The sequence below is a fragment of the Ostrea edulis genome, chromosome 4 (assembly GCF_947568905.1).
Source record: "Ostrea edulis chromosome 4, xbOstEdul1.1, whole genome shotgun sequence".
In the NCBI taxonomy this organism is placed as follows: Eukaryota; Metazoa; Mollusca; class Bivalvia; order Ostreida; family Ostreidae; genus Ostrea; species Ostrea edulis.
Genome location: NC_079167.1, coordinates 71,454,722 through 71,481,463, shown reverse-complemented (window position 1 = coordinate 71,481,463; position 26,742 = coordinate 71,454,722). Strand labels below are relative to the sequence as shown.

General features: G+C 36.7%; 2 protein-coding genes across 4 annotated transcripts in view; one reads left to right on the top strand and one right to left on the bottom strand.

Annotated features, from left to right (window-relative positions):
- The window catches only part of LOC125669491 (phosphatidylinositol 3-kinase regulatory subunit alpha-like), a 60,492-nt gene extending 55,820 nt beyond the window's left edge, over nt 1-4,672 (bottom strand). Inside the window, exon 1 of one of the 2 annotated variants that reach the window (XM_048904023.2) lies at nt 4,564-4,672. The gene's annotated coding sequence lies outside the window, so the exon portion shown is untranslated. Of the gene's footprint in view, nt 1-3,476; nt 3,597-4,563 lie in introns of those variants that run through there. The other variant, XM_056163678.1, reaches the window with a different exon arrangement.
- A 6,282-nt stretch (nt 4,673-10,954) lies between these two features.
- LOC125669493 (dnaJ homolog subfamily C member 21-like) overlaps nt 10,955-26,742 on the top strand; it is a 22,108-nt gene continuing 6,320 nt past the window's right edge. Inside the window, exons 1-12 of one of the 2 annotated variants that reach the window (XM_048904027.2) lie at nt 10,955-11,134; nt 12,806-12,914; nt 15,957-16,085; nt 16,521-16,615; nt 17,123-17,248; nt 18,803-18,976; nt 19,564-19,614; nt 21,643-21,722; nt 22,723-22,808; nt 22,995-23,085; nt 24,488-24,646; nt 24,916-24,967. In XM_048904027.2, coding sequence (XP_048759984.2) covers nt 11,132-11,134; nt 12,806-12,914; nt 15,957-16,085; nt 16,521-16,615; nt 17,123-17,248; nt 18,803-18,976; nt 19,564-19,614; nt 21,643-21,722; nt 22,723-22,808; nt 22,995-23,085; nt 24,488-24,646; nt 24,916-24,967 — 1,155 coding nt within the window. In that variant the 5' untranslated portion in view covers nt 10,955-11,131. Of the gene's footprint in view, nt 11,139-12,805; nt 12,915-15,956; nt 16,086-16,520; nt 16,616-17,122; nt 17,249-18,802; nt 18,977-19,563; nt 19,615-21,642; nt 21,723-22,722; nt 22,809-22,994; nt 23,086-24,487; nt 24,647-24,915; nt 24,968-26,742 lie in introns of both variants that reach the window. The other variant, XM_048904028.2, reaches the window with a different exon arrangement.

The following is a 26,742-nucleotide window of genomic DNA, read 5'->3' as shown; positions in this document are numbered from 1 at the left end:
CCCCCCCCCTTCCCCCCCATTCGAAAAAAAACCCACACAATTTGTGACACAAATAAAAGCCCCCACGACAAATCAAAGTATTGAACATACTGTTACAAGTTGATGATACTTACAAATCAATGTACTCAAGGGAGGATAAAAACAGAAATGCTGAAGTTTAAATTTTTCCTTGTAATTGAACATAAAGTATTTGTGTTGCATGTGATATATCAATATATTTTATACACCACTTTTCTATTAAAGTAGCCTGAATACTGCAGAGTTATCAAAAACTGTTGGTCCTGTCGGCAAGGCTGGTAAAAAAATTCTTTGGACCGATAACTTGCTAGAAAACGTTAGTCTAAATGACCATTTGAAAATATCGGGTGTGATCCGATTATCTTAGAGCTCGGGGTTCAGGAAGCGCTAGTGAAGGTCATTCAAACAACATGGCCACATGGCCAATCAAATTTGTGAAAGGCTATCTACCCAATAAGAAAAGACCGGTCATGGTAGAGTGTTCCCTTTGAAACTGGAAGGTCTTGAGTTCAAGTTCTGCTCGTGCCATAGCCACATCAAACCTCGTCAAATGCTCGGCATTTCGCAGCGAGAGTCACAGGTCTTTCAGATATGACCTCCCATGTAGCGGCAAGTATTTACACGTTAAAGAAGCCTCACTACTACAACCTTCAGTCACAGTACAGAGCAAAGATCTAAATTTGTTGTACATGTATTTCACCTACAGCTGGTGACATCTCAATATAAGGGGGAAATTCCTGACAAACAAACAACTTGGTAAGAAAAGAAAAATTGTTGAACCTGGACCACTTAAAAAATAAAAAGGCTTCTGTGGTGTTCATGAGTTCCAAGATGGTTGAAAAATGATTGTGTTTGGCTGGATATGGAAGGGAGATGAATTGCTGTAAGAAAAGGCATTTGGTGCAGTTCTGTTTTCTTCTTTATTTTTATGCAATACAAGGCTGTGTTAAGCACTAGCTGATCGCCACTTTGCCAATGGCGAAAGTAAACTGCATGTGGCGAATTAATTTCATGCCTTACTTGCCACTTTGGCGAACAAGATTTTTCTACTTTCATTTCTACTTTGTACTTCGAATTCCGATCTTGACTTTTTATTTTGATGTTTCCGTCATTCGTGACGGAGTCTGTTGAGTTTGACGAATGATTTAACGGAAGGTGGCGGGTATATCAGAATGTGCCAAATCAACTACTGATCTTGAAAAAAAAATGTGACCGTGATCAATTCATTGATTGTAGATTGTTTTAACATCCCACACGAGAATCTTTCACTCATATGAAAACGTCACCATAATTGATAATTAGAGAACAGAGGGAACGAACATTTCAGATAGAGGATTTAATTTGTATACATGTAGCAAACCATGGTCCGTATAAGGTGTGCGGACAATCCTAGGTTCGAATTCATTTCCGGTTGGAGGTATCTCTACGTTTTCTCCATTCTCTAACCAAATTGTGCGTTACGCAAGCTTCATTTACACCTCTGTCAACGCTTGGAATCACGTGACAATATAATCACATGATATAAACAGTCATTCTCGTTTCCTTTCCCTTTAAGAGTTCAGGCAACAGGTGATACGTCAGGTTCTTTCCATAGCCCACTGTCACTTTTTAAAGTACATTTTTACCATTTAGCTATTTGTCTCTTATTTTACATGTTTTACGGTATTTTCACAACCTTTCTTATTTTTGATTCCATGTTTACATTAAATCTCCACCACGTACGTGTATATCCTACATTCATACGCATAATACAAAGTAGTTCCAAATTTAGGATCAGGAAACAGCAGCAATTTACAGTAAGCATCAATTTAATTGCACCAAAAGCATTTCATAATACAACTAAATATTTAGCCCAAAACATGTTGGATATTAGAAACTTTTACAAGATTTCTGTAAATAGAGTGTTGACAGAGGTACAGTGCGAGTAGCGCATGGAACTCTAGGTAGAGAATGCACTGTTACATTATCATTGTTATAATTATATTTTCGAAAATTGAGGGGGTATTAATGACATTACAATGCGCCCACTTTATATACTTTATACCAGCCATGCAATTAGGCATTTATTCAATATAGCTGAGAATCTAATAGTAAATGGTGTTTTGTTAGAAAATTTGCTAAAGTACTCTGATAAAGTTGTGACTTTTGCTTACATCACTGTGACCAGGTTTCCGTTTTGAAATCGTGTATCATGATTTTACCATGTGTTTTTTGACAATCCTCAGATGGTGATGAGAACTGTATGTGTTTCAGTGTGTTTTGCAAATAAAAATCTTTGAACCATATCAATTCCTTTTTTTCTCGAATTTAGTGTGGCTAATGAGAATGAAATGTGGCTAATGAAAATTGGACCCAATTAGCCACAGTGGCTAAAAAAATTTACATTAGCGCTAATACAGCAAGGTACATAAATCTGGTCTGACAAAACTTTGTTCAGTCTGACAGAACCTTTAACTCTATCAGACCAAATGTCTGACAATGATTTATATATTTCAACAACTACGATACTGGCCATAACCAGCTTCTGTGTAAATAATTGCAAATTAATAGGGAGAGGGCTTAAATAGGCTATGCCTGCTGCCCGATCCCATTCACTTTGTAAATAAAATATAGTTTAAAAAAAATATATAAAAAAAATTGCAAACAATATCCTTTAAAGGGACTGGTTCACATTTTTTTGAAAACAACAAATTTTCATTTATGATGTTCAACATTAAAAATGTAACTCATTTGAAAACCAAAATTTGGACCTTCTTGATACAAGGATAAGGACTTGAACTTTGTTTCCATTTACAAACAAACTAGTGAAATGTTAATTTTGTAATTTTAAGCATCCTAATTTTGCTCAGACAGAAATCTAATTTTCAAATCGCACATTTTACCTACAAAAGAATACTTGAGAATATGTGCTATATATCTTAAATTTAGATTAATTACCATATATTTTCTAACAAATAAATTCTCTATGATGCGCTTCTGTCATAATATATATATTAACCTTAATTTTTTTTTATTAGACCTTTTAGATACCTTAGACAGTAGATTTTGATCATTAAAAGTGAAAAACAAAATTTTGGGGAAAATCAAGAATCAGTTCTGCAAAATATGTCATCCTTTTTCCTGAAGAATATTCACGATACAGCTGCCATGATTGCAACCATAAACACATCCTTTTTTCATGAAAATTATGTTAACATTGTTTTGGATAGGAGAAGCCACAAGGAAATACATTTTCAATTTTTTCTTTTCTCTTCGAACCCTTTTTCTTATGAGGAGACATCTCTTTCCTGATGATTTATTACAACACATAACCGCATGGTGCATTTTAAGTTTTTAACATGTAAAAGTTGTGGAAACCTTTTCAATAAATATTAATTTTTTTTTTAACCTATTTCAGGCTATTTGTGTAGTATAATAGGTCCCTTCCAAAATTTTACCGACGTCATACGTAGACATACCTGTTCGCATAAGGAAAAACTGCATAACAGGGCTTGAAGCTAACTTTTTATGTCACCAGTCCAGTCAGACTGATGGGGTATAATTTCAACCAGTCCGAAGAAAAAATTACCAGTCCAACAGTTTTCTAGAAATAATTAAACATATTTTGTTGATGTTATTAAAATGAAATTAAACTCAATATGCCTCAGACAATATTGTAACACTTAAATGTGGGATTTCATATTTACGAATCAGATTCATCTGATATCTACAGATCGAAGCAAGCCAAATGTGTGTACACAGAATTTCATAAGTATACTTTCCAAAATGATGCTTTAGAAAATTAACCAGTCCGATCGGACTGACTAAAACAAATGTATATCATATTAATTTCTGTAGGAACGAGGGGGTTATACATATGCAGTCTGTCCTATCCCCTTGTTTCTGTCTATTATGCTTATAGATATCAGAGAAATCATGTCTACTGTCGTCAGAAAGAATAACAACAGTTGTTCATATAAGTATGATCTTTACTATCTGCGGATGGATATGATTTTAAAAATAAATGACTTTTAAATTCTAATATTGAAAATGTTCTGCTATATATCAATAAATGTATATATATTTTCATTCATTGCCTCATCGCGGTAGCATTTTTGTTTTACTTTTTTAAATAAGAAATGTGATAAATATTGTCTGCTGGAAATGTCCTTTAGCCTTGGGGTGAAACCCATGTTCGCTGAATTTATTGAGTGGATGTCCAGCATGCATCAACTTGTAAAAAGCAGAGGAAAGTCGGGTTTGGGCATTTTTTTATTTTGTAAACGATTATTTAATTGAAATTAATTTGTGCAAAACTTGCTGACTGAAGCTCCATATTTTTAAATGATGGGAAATGAGCATTAATGAAACCCATTTTAAGTGCATGGCAATGAGGAAGAAAACGACAACTAAAAGCACTTCCCTGTTCCAGACTACCGAGCTGAACTGAGGATGCCGAATTGCTTCCGTAAATTTCTGTCGGTAGCAAACAGTAAACGACACGTACAACCTTCATAAAACACAACTTAGAGAAGAATAATGATACAACTAAATTACTATCCATACCTGTTCAAATTTACGTTCAGAACACGGTTAAACTGAACTCTGATTCTCTGTACATCCAGTCCGCCATAGCGAAGGGGAAGTGGTTTTACGTCACGAGATGCTGGATGGAGTTGTTTCCCTTATCTACTGATGGCGGGAAGAGCCATTTTACAAAACATCATTTAGACGTGCTTTACGTCTATGAAAACATCTAACTAATGTTGCACTTTTTCAACGTGTAAATTCATGGCATATTTAAAGAATAACATACGATACGTACATAAAATCATATAACGAAAATGGAAACATAATAGTCGGTCTTCGCTGTGGCGGATTTAGGGGGCTGGTTTCGGACCCCCAATGACCAATTTTTTCACTTTATGTTATTGTGATTTAAATACTTGTATAAAAAGTATTTTTTGAAAACCAAGTATTTAATAATTTATGGAATTTTCTTATATATTTCATACCGGAAACGGCTTATGACAAGAACAGTAACTCTCGTTAATGATCAGAAAGGTCGATAAAATATCACCATATACAAACATACTTGTACAAATATTCATTTATTTATTTCCTTTTTGGGTGAACAGTCAATGATTGGACATTTTCTCATTATAATTATTTGAAAGCTTATTTAGGTGTTTGATATTGGGAATAACACACTCATTAAATCAAATGTAGTGTTCTCTACCCGCAAGAAAAACTGAGCAGATAATTTTCTCCTCCTCGTTAAAGATAAAGAAAGCAATATCATCTGCTTGGATCAAACTAATTTTATTATCACAATTAAAGATTAAAGGGGTGATTTGATGAGAAAATGAACAATGTACTTCACAATATTTATTATTGTGAAAATGTCACAAGTAAGGATGCTGGGTCATTTCCCTGCATCCAGTGCAAAAAAAAAAAAATTGTCTTCATGTTGTAAATGCAGCGAATGGATACATATTCAGAGTATCCCCCGTGACCGCTGCACAACTCAAAGCTTAGTCTCAAGCACATCTCTCGTTTTTGTGTAGCTTAAAACTAAGCTTGAAAATTATGGATTAAAATTATTATAATTTATATAATTCATCAAAAGATTAATAGCAAAAAATATCGAGATAGTAATAATGGTCTTTGCCATTATCGGATCATCAGTTATATTCTTTATGATATACAATTTTCTTCGTGGTCTTTGGTGATCAGGTCTTCCAACAGTCTCTTGGAATTCCCATGGGCACGAATTGTGCTCCTTTGTTAGCTGATCTGTTTCTATATTCATATGAAGCAGAATTTATTCAAAAACTTCTATATGAGAAGAAAAAATCTCTTGCTGTGGCCTTCAAGTCGACATTTAGACATATCGACGACGTTTTGTCTATTAACAATAATGAATTTCATTCATATGTCGATTCGATTTATCCCCGTGAGCTCGAAATAAAAGACACCACAGAGTCGTCCACTTCTGCTTCATACTTAGGTATTTTATTGATAGTAGACATTAACGGCAAACTGACAACTCAACTGTATGACAAACGGGACGATTTCAGCTTCTAAATCGTCAACTTCCCATATACCGCCGCGGTAGCCAAGAGGTTAACGCGACAGACCGAAGTCGTTAAAACAGGCAGTGACAGTTCCATCACCAAACGCTCGGCATCAGGTGTGAATGTCACAAGTCCTCGGAGATGACCTTAAAAACGGATGACCCGTGTCACAGCACGCTAAAGAACCCTCACTGCTCAATGGCTATAGCGACGAGCATAGGCCTAAATTTGAAGCCCTTCACCGATCTTGGTGACGTATCCATATGAGTGAAAAATTCTCGAGCGAGACGTTAAACAAGATACTATCAATCATGTAGCAATATTCCATTATCACCTGCCAGGGCCGTAAATTACATGGAGGCGGAGGAGGCAGCTGCCTCCTCCAACTTTTGAGCCAAAAAACAATTAAAATTTAAAGTTCATTAGAATTTATGTTGTTTCCAATAACTAAGAACATGATACCTCCCTTAAAAAGCATTCCAAATCTTTCTTTTAGAATGAGTTAGTCAAATAACATCTTAGAAGGCCCTAGAATCAAGGATTTTGCACGAAACGTGTTCAGTGTGCACAAAATGTGCTCAGCGTCTGGGGGCCTGGGCGGCCCCCAGACCCCAGCCTAAATTCCTGCCTCCTCCAAATTGAAGGTTAATTTACGGCCCTGCCTGCATATGGTGTTTATATCTCTCAAATGATTCGATACGCAAGAGCTTGTTCTGCGTATCGTCAGTTTTTAAATCGAGGCAGGCTACTGACAAACAAGTTGATGGTATAGGGGTTTCAACAGTCTCGATTGAAGTCAGCATTTCGCAAATTCTATGGTCGTTATAACGATCTAGTTCGTCAATACAACCTATCATTGGGTCAAATGCTGTCTGACGTGTTTTATATCGATTGTTAGGCCGTTCTTGGCAAACTGATTTTGACTACGGATAACTCCGTTTACCTGATCAGGATTTCGGGCTCACGGCGGGTGTGATCGGTCGACAGGGGATGCTTACTCCTCCTAGGCACCTGATCCCACCTCTGGTTAGTTAGAATAATCTAACTGTGTCTCGGGACAGGCCCTCACCACAGTTAGAATACCTCCCATATACCCGTAATGTAGCAGAAAATTGCGGAATCGCTCCAAAACGATTTTAAACTTATCAAAGAATAAACGCGTACATTTAAAGTTAAATTTATATACAACTAACCTCATTGGTAATTTGTAAGTCCTTAACACTGTAAAAAATCGTATAATAATATTGTAAACTCAACACTTTGAAATGTCACTTTTCTCGATTCGAACTGACTGCCATTTTACCGGAAACTGCCATCGGAACACCCTGCTGCATGCTGTTTTCCAAAAACGAACGCTTACCTAATTTGCAAATAAGAACGGCCCAAGTGGGTCGTTAAGATAACTTTCCAAATGCATATGAGTGATGTGTTACATAATTTTACCGAAACATGCACTGTGCAATTTTCATTTTGCTACATTGCAGGTATATAGGACGCATTCTATCGTTAAATCGGGTCCGTAGGACATTATCGTTTTAGCGATAGAACATTCTATCTAACCTCTGGTGTGTCCAGGGGTCCGTGTTTGTCCAACTATGTATTTTGTATTGATTTTAGGAGTTATGAGATTGATCTTCATCTTTCATACGGGAGTTACTGTTCTTGTCTCAAGCCGTTTCCGGTGTGAAATATTCAAGAAAAATAATATAAATTATTAAATACTTGGTTTTATTAAAAAAAAAACTTCTCATACAAGTATTTAAATCACAATAATATGAAATGAAAAAATCGGGAGGTTAGGGGGGTATTTCAGTGTTTTCGGGGTGGGTGGGTATTTCGGTAAATCACGGGTATTTCGGTAATGGTAGTTACCCCACTGTCCGTATAACCCTAATTACTACACTATAGAGCTCATACGCTTGTACGGCCTTTGAGCAGGGAGGGATCTTTATTGTGCCATACCTGCTGTGACACGGGGCCTCGGTTTTTGCAGTCTCATCCAATGATAATAGTGAGAAGCTGTGCTAGTCTGGCACTACAAATGGGATGGTAATCACATATATTATATTTCTGCACAAAGCGGTCCACAAGAAAACATGGACATCACAAGATGGGAGAACAACGAACCTGGTATCTGGACAAATGAGGTCAGTGTTGGACAATGAAAGGGTGCTGATGCAGACAGTGACCACAGCTTAGTGAGGATAAAAATGAGACCAACGCTGAAGAGATCTCCAGAAACTGGAGAGACCGGGGGTCTGGGAGAAGTATGGAATGGAGGTGAAGCAACAAGTTCCAAGCACTAATGGAGCTAGAGGAATTAGACGATGAGAGCGAAGCCGTGCAAAGTGTGTATATATGTAGAGGCAATAGGGAAGGCGATTGATCAGACCAGAAAGTAGAACCAACCATGGATAGGAGAGAATACTTGGAAGAAAGTAGAAGCACAAAGATTGATGAAAGTGAAGATAGCTAGGACGAGGTGAGAGAGAGAGAGAGAGAGAGAGAGAGAGAGAGAGAGAGAGAGAGAGAGAGAGAGAGAGGTTAAGGCAGGAGTACAGAGATAAAGACAGGGATGAAGAGGAGTGTGAGAAACGACAAGAGAAAGTGGACGGAAGATCAGACAGAGAAAGCAGAAAGAGCAACTGAGAATGAAAGGACGGAAGAGCGTTACGACTTGACCAGGGTACTGGCAGGAGGGAAGAGACAGCCAGGAGAGTGATCAGAAATACAAATGAGGACAGAGAGGATGGTAGATAAATTTAAAGGAAAGCTCAACAAGAGAGAGCCACAGCAGACGAAGAGATGGAGATGATGGAAGAAGTGGGGGGAAATAGAATGCGACCAGGTTAGTCAACAGGATGTGGTGATAGTGCTGCAAAATGTGAAAAGGGGTAAGGCACACGAAATAGACAGTGTGAATGGAGACCTGCTAAAAGTGGATAACGATCTAGTTTGCCAATACATCCTATCATTGGGCCAAATGCTGTCTGGCGTGTTTCATGCCGATTGTTAGGCCGTTCTTGGCACACTGGTTTTGACTACGGATAGCTCCGTTTACCTGATCAAGATATAGGGCGCACGGCGAGTGTGACCGGTCGACAGGGGATGCTTAATCCTCCTAGGCACCTGTTCCCACCTCTGGTGTGTCCAGGGGTCCGTATTCACCCAACCATGTATTATATATTGCTTATAGGAGTTATGAGATTGATCACTGTTCGTTATCTTCACCTTTCATATGGAAGTAGGAGGCTCACACACCTGTTAAACATTATTTGGAGTCCAAAAAAAGTGGAAAAGGGACTAATTATGAATATTATAGAGTGCTTCGTACTTGGATATTTATTTGAACATAGGTGTTAACGGGAAACCAACAACTTAACTTTATGACAATCGGGATGACATCAGCTTCTCCATCGTCAACTTCCCATACTTAATATTAAAAATTTTATGTAGCAATATTCCATTATCACCAGCATATGGTGTTTATGTCTCACAACTGATTCGATACGCAAGAAGCATATTCTGCGTGTGATCAGTTTTAAAATCGAGGTGGACTGCTGGCAAATAAGTTGATACAACAGGGGTTTCAACAGTCTCGTTGAAGTATGTATAACAATCTAATTTACCAATACAACCTGTCATTGGACCATTTGCTGTATGACGAGTTTCATACCGATTGTTATGCTGTTCTTTACACACTGATTTTGACCACGGGTTACTCCGTTTATCTGATCAAGAGATAGGGTCCACGGGGGATGCGAGCGGTCGACAGGGAATGCTTACTCCTCCAAGACACCCGATCCCCTCCGGTATGTCCAGGGGTCTGTGTTTGCCTTACTTTTAATTTTGTATTCTTTATATGAGTTATGAGATTAATCACTGTTCATTATCTTCATTTTCATTCATGGGAGGCAGTAACATCTAAAGACGAGTGACGCTGTTATCAGTGTTGAGTACCTGGTGTTTTGGAGAATAACGATAGACAGAATGAAGAGGCACTAAGGAAGGAACAAGCAGGATCAGCATCTGCACTGACAAGAGGAATATGCGATCAGATATTCACCTTGCGGAGACATGAATGAATCACCAGACTGTATTTGCAATGAGAGACGACGAGAGAGCATTAGAATCCTAGTAGGGGCCAAAGAAGATGGTCAACATCATCAGAGCTATATGACGGGTTCAAGCGTGCTGTGATTGAAGAGGGAGAATTAACAGAGTGGACCGGAGTTCAACAGGTCCGTAGTCAAAACCGGTTTGCGAAGAACGGCGTAATGTTCAATCGGTATGAAAGACGCCATGCAGCATTTGATCCAATGGTACATTGTAGGTTGTATTGGCAAAGAAGATCATTATCATGACCATTGATTTTGTGAAATGTTGACTCTTTAAACGAGGCTGTTGAAACCCCTGCACCACCAACCTGTTTGTCAGTAGGCTGCCTCGATTTAAAAACTGGTCATAAGCAGAACAAACTCTTGCGTATCGAATCAGCTGAGATATGTACACACCATGATATGATGCAGGTGATAATGGAAATATGAGAAGTTGACGATGGAGAAGCCGAAATCATCCCGTTTTTCATAAAGTTGTCTTTTCACCTATGTTATTGAATTTAAGTTGAGGTTTTCTGTTTTCTAAAACAATGAAGAAAACGAAGTGCTGGGATCAATTTACGCGAAATTTTCAGTTTGAGCAAAATTATTACTAGAAAAAGGTTTCTGTTTTCCATAGATTTTTAAATTGTATTTCATCCAGATATGATTTCCAAATTAATTAAATATAATGACAACAGACGCAGATGCACATACTGTACAATATATTTTTGAAATCCAGTGCACGGAGTGACGTTACACGAATGCGAAGTGATTTGGAACGAATTGTCTAAAATCGTTAAACCGGATACGATATTTATTACACGGCTGTGGGAAATCATAACTTAGAAACTATACGATACATCTTTTATGACACACCTAAATTTGATTTAGATATACAGTGGAAAGTGATACAACAGCCCATTGCTTTACAGTTTTTAGACATCATTTTCCGGACGAATGGTAGGTGAGGTAATCTAGATGACTTCAGTTTCCCCACTACTGCAGCTACTGTATGTACCAGGTCCAGTCCAAAGACTATTTCTACATATGTAGCTACTTATAGCTACATAGATATTTAAACCTACTCCAGGTAGCTATTTTTACCTACTTTTTCCTTTACTTGCATTTCATGGCCAAACGCAGGAACGGCGCAATATGGTGTGTACCAAATTTCTTGATTCACTTACACTGACGATGAATACCACAAAAATATTGGACATAAAATGATCACTTTCTAACCTTTCAAATTTGCATCAGTAACACCCAGTTCCATTTTCTAGGAGCTTAGGATCAAAGCTATGTGATAAGAAGTTTAGAATATCTTACAAATCTGTATTAATTTTAAAGTTTACCTTCAAGCATTTTTACATTAAAGGTTTTTGGAGCGATTTTTCATGTATTTCCTCTACATTCTCCACCCTCGTAAAGTCTTCAAATTTACGCTCTGAATTTTGCCGTGCACATCCACAACATGATAAATAAAACAACTGACCTGTTTAAAAGATGCGCCAAAATTATTATTTATTTATATTTTTAAAAACGAGTAAAAGTAGGTAGAAGTAGCTACTTTAAGTAGGTATAAATACCTAGGTAGCTATTAATAGCTACGTAGGTAGAAATAGTCTTTGGACTGGACCTGTGTACAGGAATCGGCAGGTCTACAGTATAAACAACCACTGAGCTTTGCGAGTAAGTCTCAATGGTTGTTGTTTGCATTGTAGACCTTTACAGATAAACTGTGATTCCCACAGACTTTGTGACGAAGTGTTTAAGTTGTGGTCTTAGACAAGCAGGCTAGAGTTGACCACAGGGATGCATTATAATTTCCGTTCTCTTCCATTCATGTAGCATTAGAGTACAGAAAGGATAATAAAAAGGTGAAGGTAATGAACAGTGATCAATCTCACAACAACTATAAGGAATACAAAATTAATATATGGGCAAACTTGGACCCCTAGACATATCAGAGGTGGGATTAGGTTCCTAGGAGGAGTAAGCATCCTCTGTTGACCGGTCATGCCCACCGTGAGCCCTATATCTTGATCAGGTAAATGGAGTAATCCATAGTCAAAATCTCCATTAACTGGGGCCAATAAAAGGACTCTTTCATAACTGGAAAATAAGCAAAAATTTCACAATTGTGAGTCTAAACTTAACTTACAGGTGAAGCTTGTGTAAAGCACCCTCTGGTGAGAGTGAGAGAAAGATTGTAAACATTACTTTTTATCACAAGTTCAATCAAAAGGAGTTACATTGTACAAAAGTTTATTTGTGTAATGTGTCAATCTACTGTATGAATTTCTAAAGTGGCATACATTGTATGATGCACAAAATTTTATGTGCTGTCTTGGGCTTGTGAGTATGCAAGTATGTGCCTACTTCTAACTTAACCAGGCCCTAGGCTTCAGCTTTATCAGGCCCTGGGCATCAGCTTTATCAGGCCCTGGGCATCAGACTCCCAGGATTTGTTGTAGACTGTACGTAGGGTTTTTAAACCTTTGACTAGACTTTTCTTTAGGAGTTTTGATCAGCATCAACAAAATTAGTAAATGCAGTAATTACATGTTACAAATTATTGGAAATCTATTGATATTAAACTTCCATAAAACATTTTCTGAATCAATATTTTAGATGGCAGGGACAATGCGATGCCATTATGAAGTCCTTGGTGTGGAGAGGAATGCAACAAATGATGAACTGAAGAAAGCCTACAAAAAACTTGCTCTGAAATGGCATCCAGGTAATGCTTCATGAAACAATGAATTGTGAGGAATTCACCTGCGATAAGCTTAAACTTACTTAGTGTTATTGGGGGTCCCATTTGACCACTGGCAGACTAAAACAGGATAGACAGACAGTAACCAGGACAAAGAAATAGACTGACAAAGACCAAGACACAAAAATAGACTGACAAAGACCAAGACACAAACATAGATTGACAAACACCAAGACACAAAAATAGAATGACAAAGACCAAGACACAAAAATAGACTGACAAAGACCAAGACACAAACATAGACTGACAAAGACCAAGACACAAACATTAGACTGACAAAGACCAAGACACAAACATTAGACAGACAAAGACCAAGACACAAAAATAGACTGACAAAGACCAAGACACAAAAATAGACTGACAAAGACCAAGACACAAAAATAGACTGACAAAGACCAAGACACAAAAATAGACTGACAAAGACCAAGACAAAAAAATAGACTGACAAAGACCAGGACAAAGAAATAGACTGACAAAGACCAAGACACAAAAATAGACTGACAAAGACCAAGACACAAAAATAGACTGACAAAGACCAGGACACAAAAATAGACTGACAAAGACCAAGACAGAAAATAGACTGACAAAGACCAAGACACAAAAATAGACTGACAAAGACCAAGACACAAACATTAGACTGACAAAGACCAAGACACAAACATTAGACTGACAAAGACCAAGACACAAAAATAGACTGACAAAGACCAAGACACAAAAATAGACTGACAAAGACCAAGACACAAAAATAGACTGACAAAGACCAGGACAAAGAAATAGACTGACAAAGACCAGTACAAAGAAATAGACTGACAAAGACCAAGACATAAAAATAGACTGACAAAGACCAAGACACAAAAATAGACTGACAAAGACCAAGACACAAACATTAGACTGACAAAGACCAAAACACAAACATTAGACTGACAAAGACCAAGACACAAAAATAGACTGACAAAGACCAAGACACAAAAATAGACTGACAAAGACCAAGACACAAACATAGACTGACAAAGACCAAGACACAAACATTAGACTGACAAAGACCAAGACACAAAAATAGACTGACAAAGACCAAGACACAAAAATAGACTGACAAAGACCAGGACAAAGAAATAGACTGACAAAGACCAGGACAAAGAAATAGACTGACAAAGACCAAGACACAAAAATAGACTGACAAAGACCAAGACACAAACATAGACTGACAAAGACCAAGACACAAAAATAGACTGACAAAGACCAAGACAGAAAATAGACTGACAAAGACCAAGACACAAAAATAGACTGACAAAGACCAAGACATAAAAATAGACTGACAAAGACCAGGACACAAAAATAGACTGACAAAGACCAAGACACAAAAATAGACTGACAAAGACCAAGACACAAACATTAGACTGACAAAGACCAAGACACAAAAATAGACTGACAAAGACCAGGACAAAGAAATAGACTGACAAAGACCAAGACACAAAAATAGACTGACAAAGACCAAGACACAAAAATAGACTGACAAAGACCAAGACAAAAAAATAGACTGACAAAGACCAGGACAAAGAAATAGACTGACAAAGACCAAGACACAAAAATAGACTGACAAAGACCAAGACACAAAAATAGACTGACAAAGACCAGGACACAAAAATAGACTGACAAAGACCAAGACAGAAAATAGACTGACAAAGACCAAGACACAAAAATAGACTGACAAAGACCAAGACACAAACATTAGACTGACAAAGACCAAGACACAAAAATAGACTGACAAAGACCAAGACACAAAAATAGACTGACAAAGACCAGGACAAAGAAATAGACTGACAAAGACCAGTACAAAGAAATAGACTGACAAAGACCAAGACATAAAAATAGACTGACAAAGACCAAGACACAAAAATAGACTGACAAAGACCAAGACACAAACATTAGACTGACAAAGACCAAGACACAAACATTAGACTGACAAAGACCAAGACACAAAAATAGACTGACAAAGACCAAGACACAAAAATAGACTGACAAAGACCAAGACACAAACATAGACTGACAAAGACCAAGACACAAACATTAGACTGACAAAGACCAAGACACAAACATTAGACTGACAAAGACCAAGACACAAAAATAGACTGACAAAGACCAAGACACAAAAATAGACTGACAAAGACCAGGACAAAGAAATAGACTGACAAAGACCAGGACAAAGAAATAGACTGACAAAGACCAAGACACAAAAATAGACTGACAAAGACCAAGACACAAACATAGACTGACAAAGACCAAGACACAAAAATAGACTGACAAAGACCAAGACAGAAAGTAGACTGACAAAGACCAAGACACAAAAATAGACTGACAAAGACCAAGACATAAAAATAGACTGACAAAGACCAGGACACAAAAATAGACTGACAAAGACCAAGACAGAAAATAGACTGACAAAGACCAAGACAGAAAATAGACTGACAAAGACCAGGACACAAAAATAGACTGACAAAGACCAAGACAGAAAATAGACTGACAAAGACCAAGACACAAAAATAGACTGACAAAGACCAAGACACAAAAATAGACTGACAAAGACCAGGACACAAAAATAGACTGACAAAGACCAAGACATAAAAATAGACTGACAAAGACCAGGACAGGAACCAAGACAGATGGACCAGGAAAGACAGACAAACTGACAAAGACTAGAACAGACAGAGACCAGGACAGAGAGAGACCAGCGTAGACAGACCGTACCGGGGCAGACAAATAGACTGATGAAGACCAGGTCATAAAACAAGACAGACAGACAAAGACTAGGACAGACGGACAGAGAGACAGACAGACAGAGACCTAGACAGACAGTCAACTAGAGACCCAGACAGACAGAGACTAGGACAGACAGAGACCATGACGACCTCAGACCATGGCAAACGGACAGTATGTATATTTAGGGGGGAAATAAAGATAATTTTAATAGTTTGGAGCCTGGCATTAAAATTTCTGTTTTCCTCTCAGATAAAAACCCAGACAATATGGAAGAATGCACAAAACAGTTTCGAGCAGTGCAGCAGTCATATGAAGTTCTGAGTGACTCTCAGGAGAGGGCATGGTACGACAAACACAGAGAGCAGATTCTCCGAGGGGGTGAGTGTATTAGTAGATACTAGACATTGTATTGTAACACCTTCCACGTAAAGGGGCATTAGCTGTGAAAGTGATGGCAATCAGTTTTTTCTCAAAATCTCTCATTGGCATAAGAATGTATATTAATGACTAATAAACACATTTATTTTTTACAAAAGCAAGATATTAAACTTAATAAAACTACGTTAGACAACTGCTTTTAATGTAAAGAAATATATAAGGAAGAATTATTGTCTTGCAAGACAATAATTATTTAATTACCAAAATTACATATTCATGTGTAAATGGTGTGTGAAGTAATAAAATACTGGTGTTATTACTGAAATATATAATTTAGAGCAATTTTCATTGAATTCAATTTTTGGTGACAAAATTTAAAGGGAAACAATGTCATACATTATTCATGAAGAAATCTAATGAGAACATGATTGACAGGAATGGGTCACGGCGATAAGTACGAGGACGAGAGTTTGGACGTTTTCCAGTACTTCAACTCTTCCTGTTACGCTGGGTATGCTGATGACAGTGAGGTGGGTGACATGTTTCTAACTGCATCTTAAAACCCTCATTACAACAACTGTGATGTAGTTATGATGTGAATCTTCACTTTTGTGGTCATCTTAGAGAATGTGGCTTTAATCGAACTTGTTAAAGGCCCATTACAACTCAACAACATTTGCATTATAAGTGTATGAGCAGTCGTTTGATATATTAAACAAATTTTGCAATCTCTGTCTATACAGTGAGTTATCACAGCAATAGTGATAAATATCGTACAAATCGTGGAATTTCTTGTCGTCACTTTTTCTGTAACTAGTTTTACATGTACAGTGAAGCTTGGCTCATAACAAATTACTTGATAATGTTCATTCTGAAGAAGCACAAATTACCTGTCTGGTGAATTAAAGTATACTTTATTAATTTAATTCTGATGGTGAGGCTGGAGTCTATACGTGATTTTGCTGTAAACACACACACCTGCACTAACTGTGGTAGATACAGATTACTGTAGTTATGTTTCTGTTCATTGGTTACAGGGATTCTATGCCGTCTACCGGGTTGTGTTTGAATTGCTGGCAGAGGAGGATTATGAGTTTATAGAAGACAGGGAAAATAGCCAGGAAATTCCAGGATTCGGGAAAAGTGACAGTCCTTACGATACGGTACAGTGCTCGTATTGTCATTCTGTTATTATGTAAGTGACAGTCCTTACGACACATTACAGTGCACTTATTGTTATTATGTAAGTGACAGTCCTTACGACACATTACAGTGCACTTATTGTTATTATGTAAGTGACAGTCCTTACGACACGGTACAGTGCACTTATTGTTATTATGTAAGTGACAGTCCTTACGACACGGTACAGTGCTCGTATTGTCATTCTGTTATTATGTAAGTGACAGTCCTTAAGACACGGTACAGTGCACTTATTGTTATTATGTAAGTGACAGTCCTTATGACACGGTACAGTGCTCGTATTGTCATTCTGTTATTATGTAAGTGACAGTCCTTAAGACACGGTACAGTGCATTTATTGTTATTATGTAAGTGACAGTCCTTATGACACGGTACAGTGATTATTGTCATTCTGTTATTATGTATTAAGTGACAGTCCTTATGACACGGTACAGTGATTATTGTCATTCTGTTATTATGTATTAAGTGACAGTCCTTATGATACGGTACTGTGCACTTATTGCTATATGATAATTATGTACCATGTGACTGACTATTTTAATCCTCAGTGAGAGTGACATCCCCTGAATTAGCCTTGTAATGTTACTGACTATTTTAATCCTCAGTGAGAGTGACATCCCCTGAATTAGCCTTGTAATGTGACTGACTATTTTAATCCTCAGTGAGAGTGACATCCCCTGAATTAGCCTTGTAATGTGACTGACTATTTTAATCCTCAGTGAGAGTGACATCCCCTGAATTAGCCTTGTAATGTGACTGACTATTTTAATCCTCAGTGAGAGTGACATCCCCTGAATTAGCCTTGTAATGTTACTGACTATTTTAATCCTCAGTGAGAGTGACATCCCCTGAATTAGCCTTGTAATGTGACTGACTATTTTAATCCTCAGTGAGAGTGACATCCCCTGAATTAGCCTTGTAATGTTACTGACTATTTTAATCCTCAGTGAGAGTGACATCCCCTGAATTAGCCTTGTAATGTTACTGACTGTTTTAATCCTCAGTGAGAGTGACATCCCCTGAATTAGCCTTGTAATGTGACTGACTATTTTAATCCTCAGTGAGATTGACATCCCCTGAATTAGCCTTGTAATGTTATTGACTATTTTAATCCTCAGTGAGAGTGACATCCCCTGAATTAGCCTTGTAATGTTATTGACTATTTTAATCCTCAGTGAGAGTGACATCCCCTGAATTAGCCTTGTAATGTGACTGACTATTTTAATCCTCAGTGAGAGTGACATCCCCTGAATTAACCTTGTAATGTTACTGACTATTTTAATCCTCAGTGAGAGTGACATCCCCTGAATTAGCCTTGTAATGTGACTGACTATTTTAATCCTCAGTGAGAGTGACATCCCCTGAATTAGCCTTGTAATGTTACTGACTATTTTAATCCTCAGTGAGAGTGACATCCCCTGAATTAGCCTTGTAATGTGACTGACTGTTTTAATCCTCAGTGAGAGTGACATCCCCTGAATTAGCCTTGTAATGTTACTGACTCTGGTTTGTTTCAGGTGGTAAAACCATTTTATGATTATTGGGAAAACTATTTCACAGCAAAGTCTTATGTCTGGGCAGAAAAGTATGACACTCGGGAAGCACCGGATCGCAGGGTCCGCAGAATCATGGAGGCTGAGAATAAAAAGCTACGAGATGCTGCTCGCAAAGAACGAAATGAGGAAGTCAGGGTAGGAAAGATCGTGATATTTTGGTTAACCTTATTTTGTCACTGCTCTATGTTGGATTTTGAAAAATGGATATTTTTTAATAAACTTCATACAGGTATCAACACATCGTCCCTTATCCATCATCTCCCGGTTAAAAATCATATTTCATTACGTTGGCCTTTGTAATTTTCTTATCTGTAGCTTTGACATTTGTTATTTTTCCATCAATTGCAATCAACTGTGATAATGCCCTATTGATTTATTTGAAAGCTTGATAATTAGCTAAAATTCACACTAATAATGTCTTACATTCGGTAAGGTAAAGAAGGAAAACATGGTTTTTTACTGATTGACCTTTGCCTGACCCCGCAGAGAGACGTAACTTGCGGTGAAGTGTTGATACGTGTATTACAAGAAGGTTCTTACATTTCCTGCGTACTTGTTTTGGTGAAATTGTCTGTAGTCTGTCTGTCTGTCTGCCCTGGTCTCTGTTATGTATAGTGGTTTGCTATCATGAATTCATGATTTACCCATCTTTTGAAATAGCATAAATGAATTTCTTACAACTTGTTAAGTAAATTAAATGGAAAGGTTTGTTTTATATTTAGGCCTTGGTGCGATTTGTGAAGAAGAGAGATCGCCGTGTACAAGCTTACAGGGTAAGGATTTAATGAGGTTTCTGAGAGGAGAGGATGTTTTCAATAGTCGGAAGCATTTGATTTTCACAACAATGTTGGATGCAGGACCCAAATATTGATTTGTAAACTAGGGTTATATTATTATTATATTATCTTTTGAAAGAAGTAATTTCAATACTAATGATGGCACACACGATACTAAAGTCAAAGGTCAAATCTCAAAGACTTCAGATTTTTTTTGTTATGAGAGGAAACACAAAAATGATTTATGGGAATTGAAATTCAAGAAAATATATAATATGTGCAACTTAAAGATAAAGTCTCATTTCAATATTTTCTAAGAAATTCTATAGACTAGAAGAGAGTTAAAGCTATTACTTAGGTATGTACTCACTTTATGACAACTGGGTGTTGTTAAAATGTGGAATGGAAAATATTATATGCAATAATGTTATAAGGAGGTCAGCATTTTGTAAAATATAAAGGCTTATTATGGTCAAAAGAAGCAGAAATTACAGAGAGAAATGAGAAGTCATCCTCAGAATCCAGCGTTTCATATACTTTAATCTAGTGCATATGTATTTGAAAACCATTGTAACTTATGAATGATATTAAGCAAGCGCATGTGGATACCTCTACCAGCTTTGTCATTTTCTGACTCTCCGTCCCCTGATAGAGACAGTGTGTTGTTTCGCAATGAAAATTGATGAAATAAATACATGTACACTGAAAAAGACTTGAATTATGATTTTACCCCTTTCGAATTTTATTGCCTTATTCTAGCGGCCACCTTAGGAAAATATTTTATGACCTTATCCAGTGAGTGAGAGCTTTTCACCTGTGGTCACTCAGTTTCTATTACCTGTAGTAAAAAATATAGTAAATCAAATGTTTAACTTGTTGGCTTAATAAAATCATGAATTATTGCTGTTTTATACATACCTCACTCCTTGTTGTAAGTACTTACACAGTATTATGTGTAAATACATGTGCGTTAATAACAATTTGCCATGAGAGGAGGGGGGGATATAAACCCTGTGTGTTCTTTCCTTTCTCTGTATTTAGGTGTCACTGCCTGCTAACACCTCTGTCAATGCCAAAATTACAAGATTCTTGTAAAATGCTTTGTAAACTCTGATACAAACATTTAATTTATGGTGCCGAATTTTATAAACTTGTTTTACTGCTTGTAAACAAATCCTTAAGATTTGAATTTAATTAAAGTAAAGCATATTTCCCCCGATATTTGGTGTTTATCATTTTAATTACATGTATTGTCCTGCGTTTTAGCAACACCCTATGACAAGTAAAATGTTCAAATTTACAATTTTATAAATTATATTCAGTTTTGTGTGTGCCCTGCCGGCTTATTTGTTTCATTTAGACTGTTCTAGTTTTGATATGTTCATGTTTTCAAATTTCCATAACTTTGTTTTCGCAATTGATACAATGTCATTGTCATAATGTTATTAGTTTCTTCGCCTCGCCCGATACGGGTTTTCTTTTCACACCATGTATTTTTCCTGTATCAGGTCACTAACTAACTGTGTAACAAATTTATCACGTCAAAGACCTCTAACTGTATATGTGGGGGTCTATATCATACAACTTAGTCAAATGTCTTTCCTTTTGACACGGCTGCAAGTCGAACTCGACGATAAATAAAATTACTCGCCCATTACAGATTTAACTCGCGTGATACGTTTTTTTTTACGGCGTCATGTGACCAAGATCTGACCAATTATATTTCAACAATTTTGTCTGAGGCGTGATAATTGATTGTACTGTATTATGGCTTCATTGTGGAACTTTTGGCAAACAATTACCAAATTTAAATGATCAATTGGAGAGATTTTACTTTATTCATGTATTTTATGCAAGACACTGTAATGTGTTTGGATACACAAAGACTAAATTATTTTAAATAATTAAAAAAATGTTTAGTAATTTAAAGTGCATAAAAAGCTGACCAACCCATCTAGATATATATTAACTGAATTGTCCTATACCTGTAAATCTGATGACATGTATTTATTTGAATATTTATAGAAAAAGATGGAGGAGAGAAATGAAGAGATTGCACAGAAAGCAAAAGAGAAAAGAGAGCAGCATTTGAAAGAGAGACAGAGGTATTATTTGTACTTATAAACACTGACAAGCAATCCAAACAAAGTCATTGTACAACAAAATGAGGTAATTACTGTAGATCCCTTATTTTACGTGAGTATTTGATATCACGAATTGCCTCCATGGCGTCAAATTGCCAGTTCATGAATTCGTGAGTGGTGTATTGATTAAGAGTTTTAACATGTAATTTATCATTATTAAAATAAATGCGAGTAATTTTATTTCATGTGTGGTGTTTTTCACGAAATTATTCTATAATAAATTCCATGCATATATTTTGGAATCTACAGTATATTTACTTATCAACACTGTCAAGCAACCCAAACAAAGTCATTGCACCACAGACGTGATTTCCCAGTAAAACAGACCATATTTGGCCAAGTATTTTTCAGCTCTATTGGGAAAAAAAATGTCATAGATCCGAACTTTTTAATAGAATGTAAATTGAAAGTACAGTGTATAATCCAACAATTTTCATTGTCACATGTAAAAATGTTGAAACATAACTGAGTATATTTCCCAGGTGACGATGTTACACATTGGAGAAAAACTGAGCCTTACTACAAATTTCGTCACTACTGTTAAAAAATATTCTCCTATTAAAATCCACCTATGACGTCATTCTTTTGTTCGAACACTCCATTATTTTTCAGGAATGGAGTGTTCGGAAAGTAGGTCAACCTTTATACAAGTAGATATAAATGCATGCAACAAAAGAATGAAAAACGTAAGACATGATTAAAATGCACAGAGTTTAGTAGCAAGGGGCCCAGCAAAGGTGGATTTTAAGTGGGTCAATGTACTCGTATCCCTCCATTCCTTAAAAGCAATGGACCTCGGCCCCTTCGGGGCCTCGGTCCATTACATTTAAGGAATGGAGCGATACTCATACATTAACCCTTACTTAACCAGCCATTTCCATTGTAAGAAAAAATGTAAAATGTACCCAGGGCACCTGTAGAATGAGAAAGTTATATCATGAATCTTCAAATTTGTCTACAGACAGGTAGAGAACTATCAGGAGGCCAGCTGGTCAGCCATGACAGAGTTGGAGGGAGATCTACAGAAATTGGAATCACAGTTTGGAGGTCAGAGGTCGCAAATGATAGAATGACAATGAAATTATCGATGACTCATTAAAAAGAAATGATGAAAGAGTTTATGAAAGGTTTTGAGGGGCTTGAACACCCCCTCCTCCTCTTCATTAGGGGGTGTTCTTTTTTCCATTTTCAATCAATGTCATTTCTTTGTTCTAAATAAGAGATCAATTTCAGGCGAGAATACAGATGAAGAAGAAGAAGATGATGATTACATAGATGAACTTTTCTGTGTGGCGTGTAACAAAGCCTTTAAAAGTGAGAAAGCGTAAGTGTTTATTTCATAACAAGTGTGTGGTATTTACACTGTACCTGTAGGTGTCATTTCTTAAGAAGTATGAATATTTAAGGATTTCATTTCCTTACACAATATACAACGATCATTACAAGCATATGTGGTTTTATTTCCCAACGGGCGTGTGGTTGAATTTCAAGAAAATGTTGGTTTCTTATGGTTACACATCTCTCTGGAATTGCATCTCTTCACATATTTCTTGTTTAAGTAAACCCTGTGAAGCTATTAAAACGCTTCACCTGGGTAATGTCAATATTTTAGCAAGTATGGAACTAAATGAGACAGAACTGCAGACAGATGACGCTATCTTACCTTCCAAGGCTATGTCAAAACTGACCAATAGTCAGAAAATTGCTGTTGTTTGCATTCACATGACACATGAAAATTTCAGCTTTATATGAAGGAATTAGCTCCGTAACATTTGAGCAGGATACAATTACCGAGTGGGTACTCATTCAATACTTATTTTATCAGCCCAAATATATTACATTTTCGTTACCTAACCCTATCCATTTGAAATTTTTATTTTGTTTATTCAAATTTAGAAAGGGTTTTGAAAGTATTACATTTTGTGGCAGAAGGATTTTTTTAATTAAAAACTATAAATCAGCAAGATTTTATCATTTCTGTTTCGCCTACTTTGTTGCCATTATTTACACCCCTAGACATGTAATTTAATTTCGTAATTTATGTTTTAGATAATAAAGACATGAAACTAATTCAAATGAATTCATTACTTTTGTAATTCCAAATTCTTTTGCATAATTTAAGTGCATATGGTTGTTATTTTCAATCTATTGGCATTGGATTTTTTGCTTACACTGTTAGGAGACACGAGTGTGCATTAATTCATTGTGAAGATTAATTTGTTTTGCTTGTATGGTGCTGCCACCAACAAACAGATCTAGTTTATGCCAATAAATCAAAATTAGATTTTAAGACAAAGAATCTTTTTTCTTTTTGCTGATTAAGAATATACTTACAAAGGAACTGACATTTTTACACAACTCAGGTTCAAATATTTTTGACATATGAAAGTGCAGACCCAATTGTTAAAAAAACCCACCAATGTTTAATATGATGACATGACAATTTGAGGGTATCATTGAATATTGTATGCTAAAATGTTATACTGTACCCAGACTGTCTTGTTGCAGATCCTATTATTTCAGGAAAAGTTGGCATTCAATAAAATCTAAGATATTGTGTGCTGAAACTCTGTAGAATTTAGGAACATTTGATTTCTGTGACAAATTATCAGCAGTTAATCAGTGTAGCTTAAATTCTGTTTTTACACCGTTTGTGGTTGCTTGTAGCTGATTTATTTAAGCTGTCAGGTTACACCCCTTGTATTGTGTTTGTTCTGTTTTATAAGGTTTGTAAATCACGAGAAATCCAAGAAACACAAAGAGAATGTCGCCACCCTACAGGAGGACATGAGGAGAGAGGATGAGGAATTAGTGGGGGAGGATCCGGAAATTTGTCCAGTGGAGGAGGATGAAGATGCTGAAGAAGAGTCCCCATCGAAACAGAAGTGGGTGCTGATTTCTTTAAACATGCTACCACTTTGACCACAGGAGAGTGTGCATCTTTCAATGTGGCAATTTACTGAAAAGAGAATTTACTGTAAATTTTCATATTCTGAATGAGACACAATTTTCAGATCTTGATTTTAATTAGTTTTCTGAATTATTTACATTTCTGATACTCTGGAGGACCCCACCCCCTCCCACTACTTTGTATTCATATGAATTTTATCCACTTTAGACTGTTATTAATTACAACTATTTGAATTAATTACAGGTTATCAAAGAAACAAAAGAAAAAGAAAAGGCAGCAGAATTTAAAGACTCAGGTGATGTTTTAATTTTTATCAAGAATCAAATAAAAAATCTGAACATAAGGGGTTAGAATTATTTACAACGCAATTCTTATTTTCATTTACTATACCTCAACGTATTTTTAGCTCACCTGAGCTAACAGCTCAAGTGAGCTTTTCTGATCACTCGTATTCCGACGTCCGTCCGTCTGTAAACTTTTAACATTTTTGACTTTTCAAAAACCACTGGGCCAATTTCAACCAAAGTTGGCACAAAGCATCCTTAGGTAAAGGGAATTCTAAATTGTTAAAATAAAGGGCCTGGCCACCTTCCAAGGGGAGATAATCAAGAAAAGGTAAAAATAGAGTAGGGTCATTAAAAAATCTTCTTCTCAAGAACCACTGGGCCAGAAAAGATGAAATTTTTAGATAAGCTTTATTAGGTAGTGCAGATTCTAAATTGTTAAAATCATGGCCCCTGGGGGTTGGATGGGGCCATAATAGGGGATCAAAGTTTTACATACAAATATATAGGGAAAATCTTTAAAAATCTTCTTCTCAAGAACCACGAAGCCAGAAAAGCTGAGATTTTTATGAAAGCTTCCTGATATAGTGCAGGTTCTAAATTGTTAAAATCCTGGCCGCCTGGGGTCGGATGGGGCCACAATAGGGGATCAAAGTTTTACATACAAATATATAGGAAAAATCTTTAAAAATCTTCTTCTAAAGAACCTCTGAGCCAGAAAAGATGAAATTTATATGAAAACTTCCTGATATAGTGCAGATTCTAAATTGTTTAAATCCTGGCCCCTGTGGGTCGGATGGGGCCACAAGGGAGGATCAAAGTTTTACATATAAATATATAGGAAAAATCTTTAAAAATCTTCTTCTCAAGAACCACTGCGCCAGAACAGCTGAGATTTATATGAAAGCTTCCTGATATAGTGCAGGTTCTAAATTGTTAAAATCCTGGCCCCCGGGGGTCGGATGGGGCCACAATAGGGGATGAACGTTTTACATACAAATATATAGGAAAAATCTTCTCAAGAACCACTGAGCCAGAAAAGCTGAGATTTATATGAAAGCTTCCTGATATAGTGCAGATTCAGGTTTGTTAAAATCCTGGCCCCCGGGGGTCGGATGGGGCCATAATAGGGGATGAAAGTTTTACATACAAATATATAGGAAAAATCTTTAAAAATCTTCTTCTCAAGAACCACTGCGCCAGAAAAGCTGATATTTACATGAAAATTTTCTGACATAGTGCAGATTCAAGTTTGTTCAAATCATGGCCCCCGGGGGTTGGATGGGGCCACAATAGGGGATCAAAGTTTTATATACAAATATATAGGGACAATCTTTAAAAATCTTCTTCCCAAGAACCACTGAGCCAGAAAAGCTGATATTTACATGAAAGCTTCCTAACATAGTGCAGAGTTAAGTTTGTTCAAATCATGGCCCCCTGGGGTAGGATGGGGCCACAATAGGGGATCAAAGTTTTACATACAAATATATAGGGAAAATCTTTAAAAATCTTTTTCTCAAGAACCATTGGGCCAAAGAAGTTCACATTTACATGAAAGCTTTCTGACATAGTGTAGATTCAAAGTTGCAAAAACCATGGCCTCCAGGGGTAGGTTGGGGCCATAATAGGGACTACGGTTTTACATGCAAATATATATGGAAAATCTTTTGATGTGGATCAAGGTGACTCAGGTGAACGATGTGGCCCATGGGCCTCTTGTTTAAGAAGAGGGGGGGGGGGGGGGGGCATTTTGTTTGTCCATCATCTTATCTTGTTTTGTTGTCTG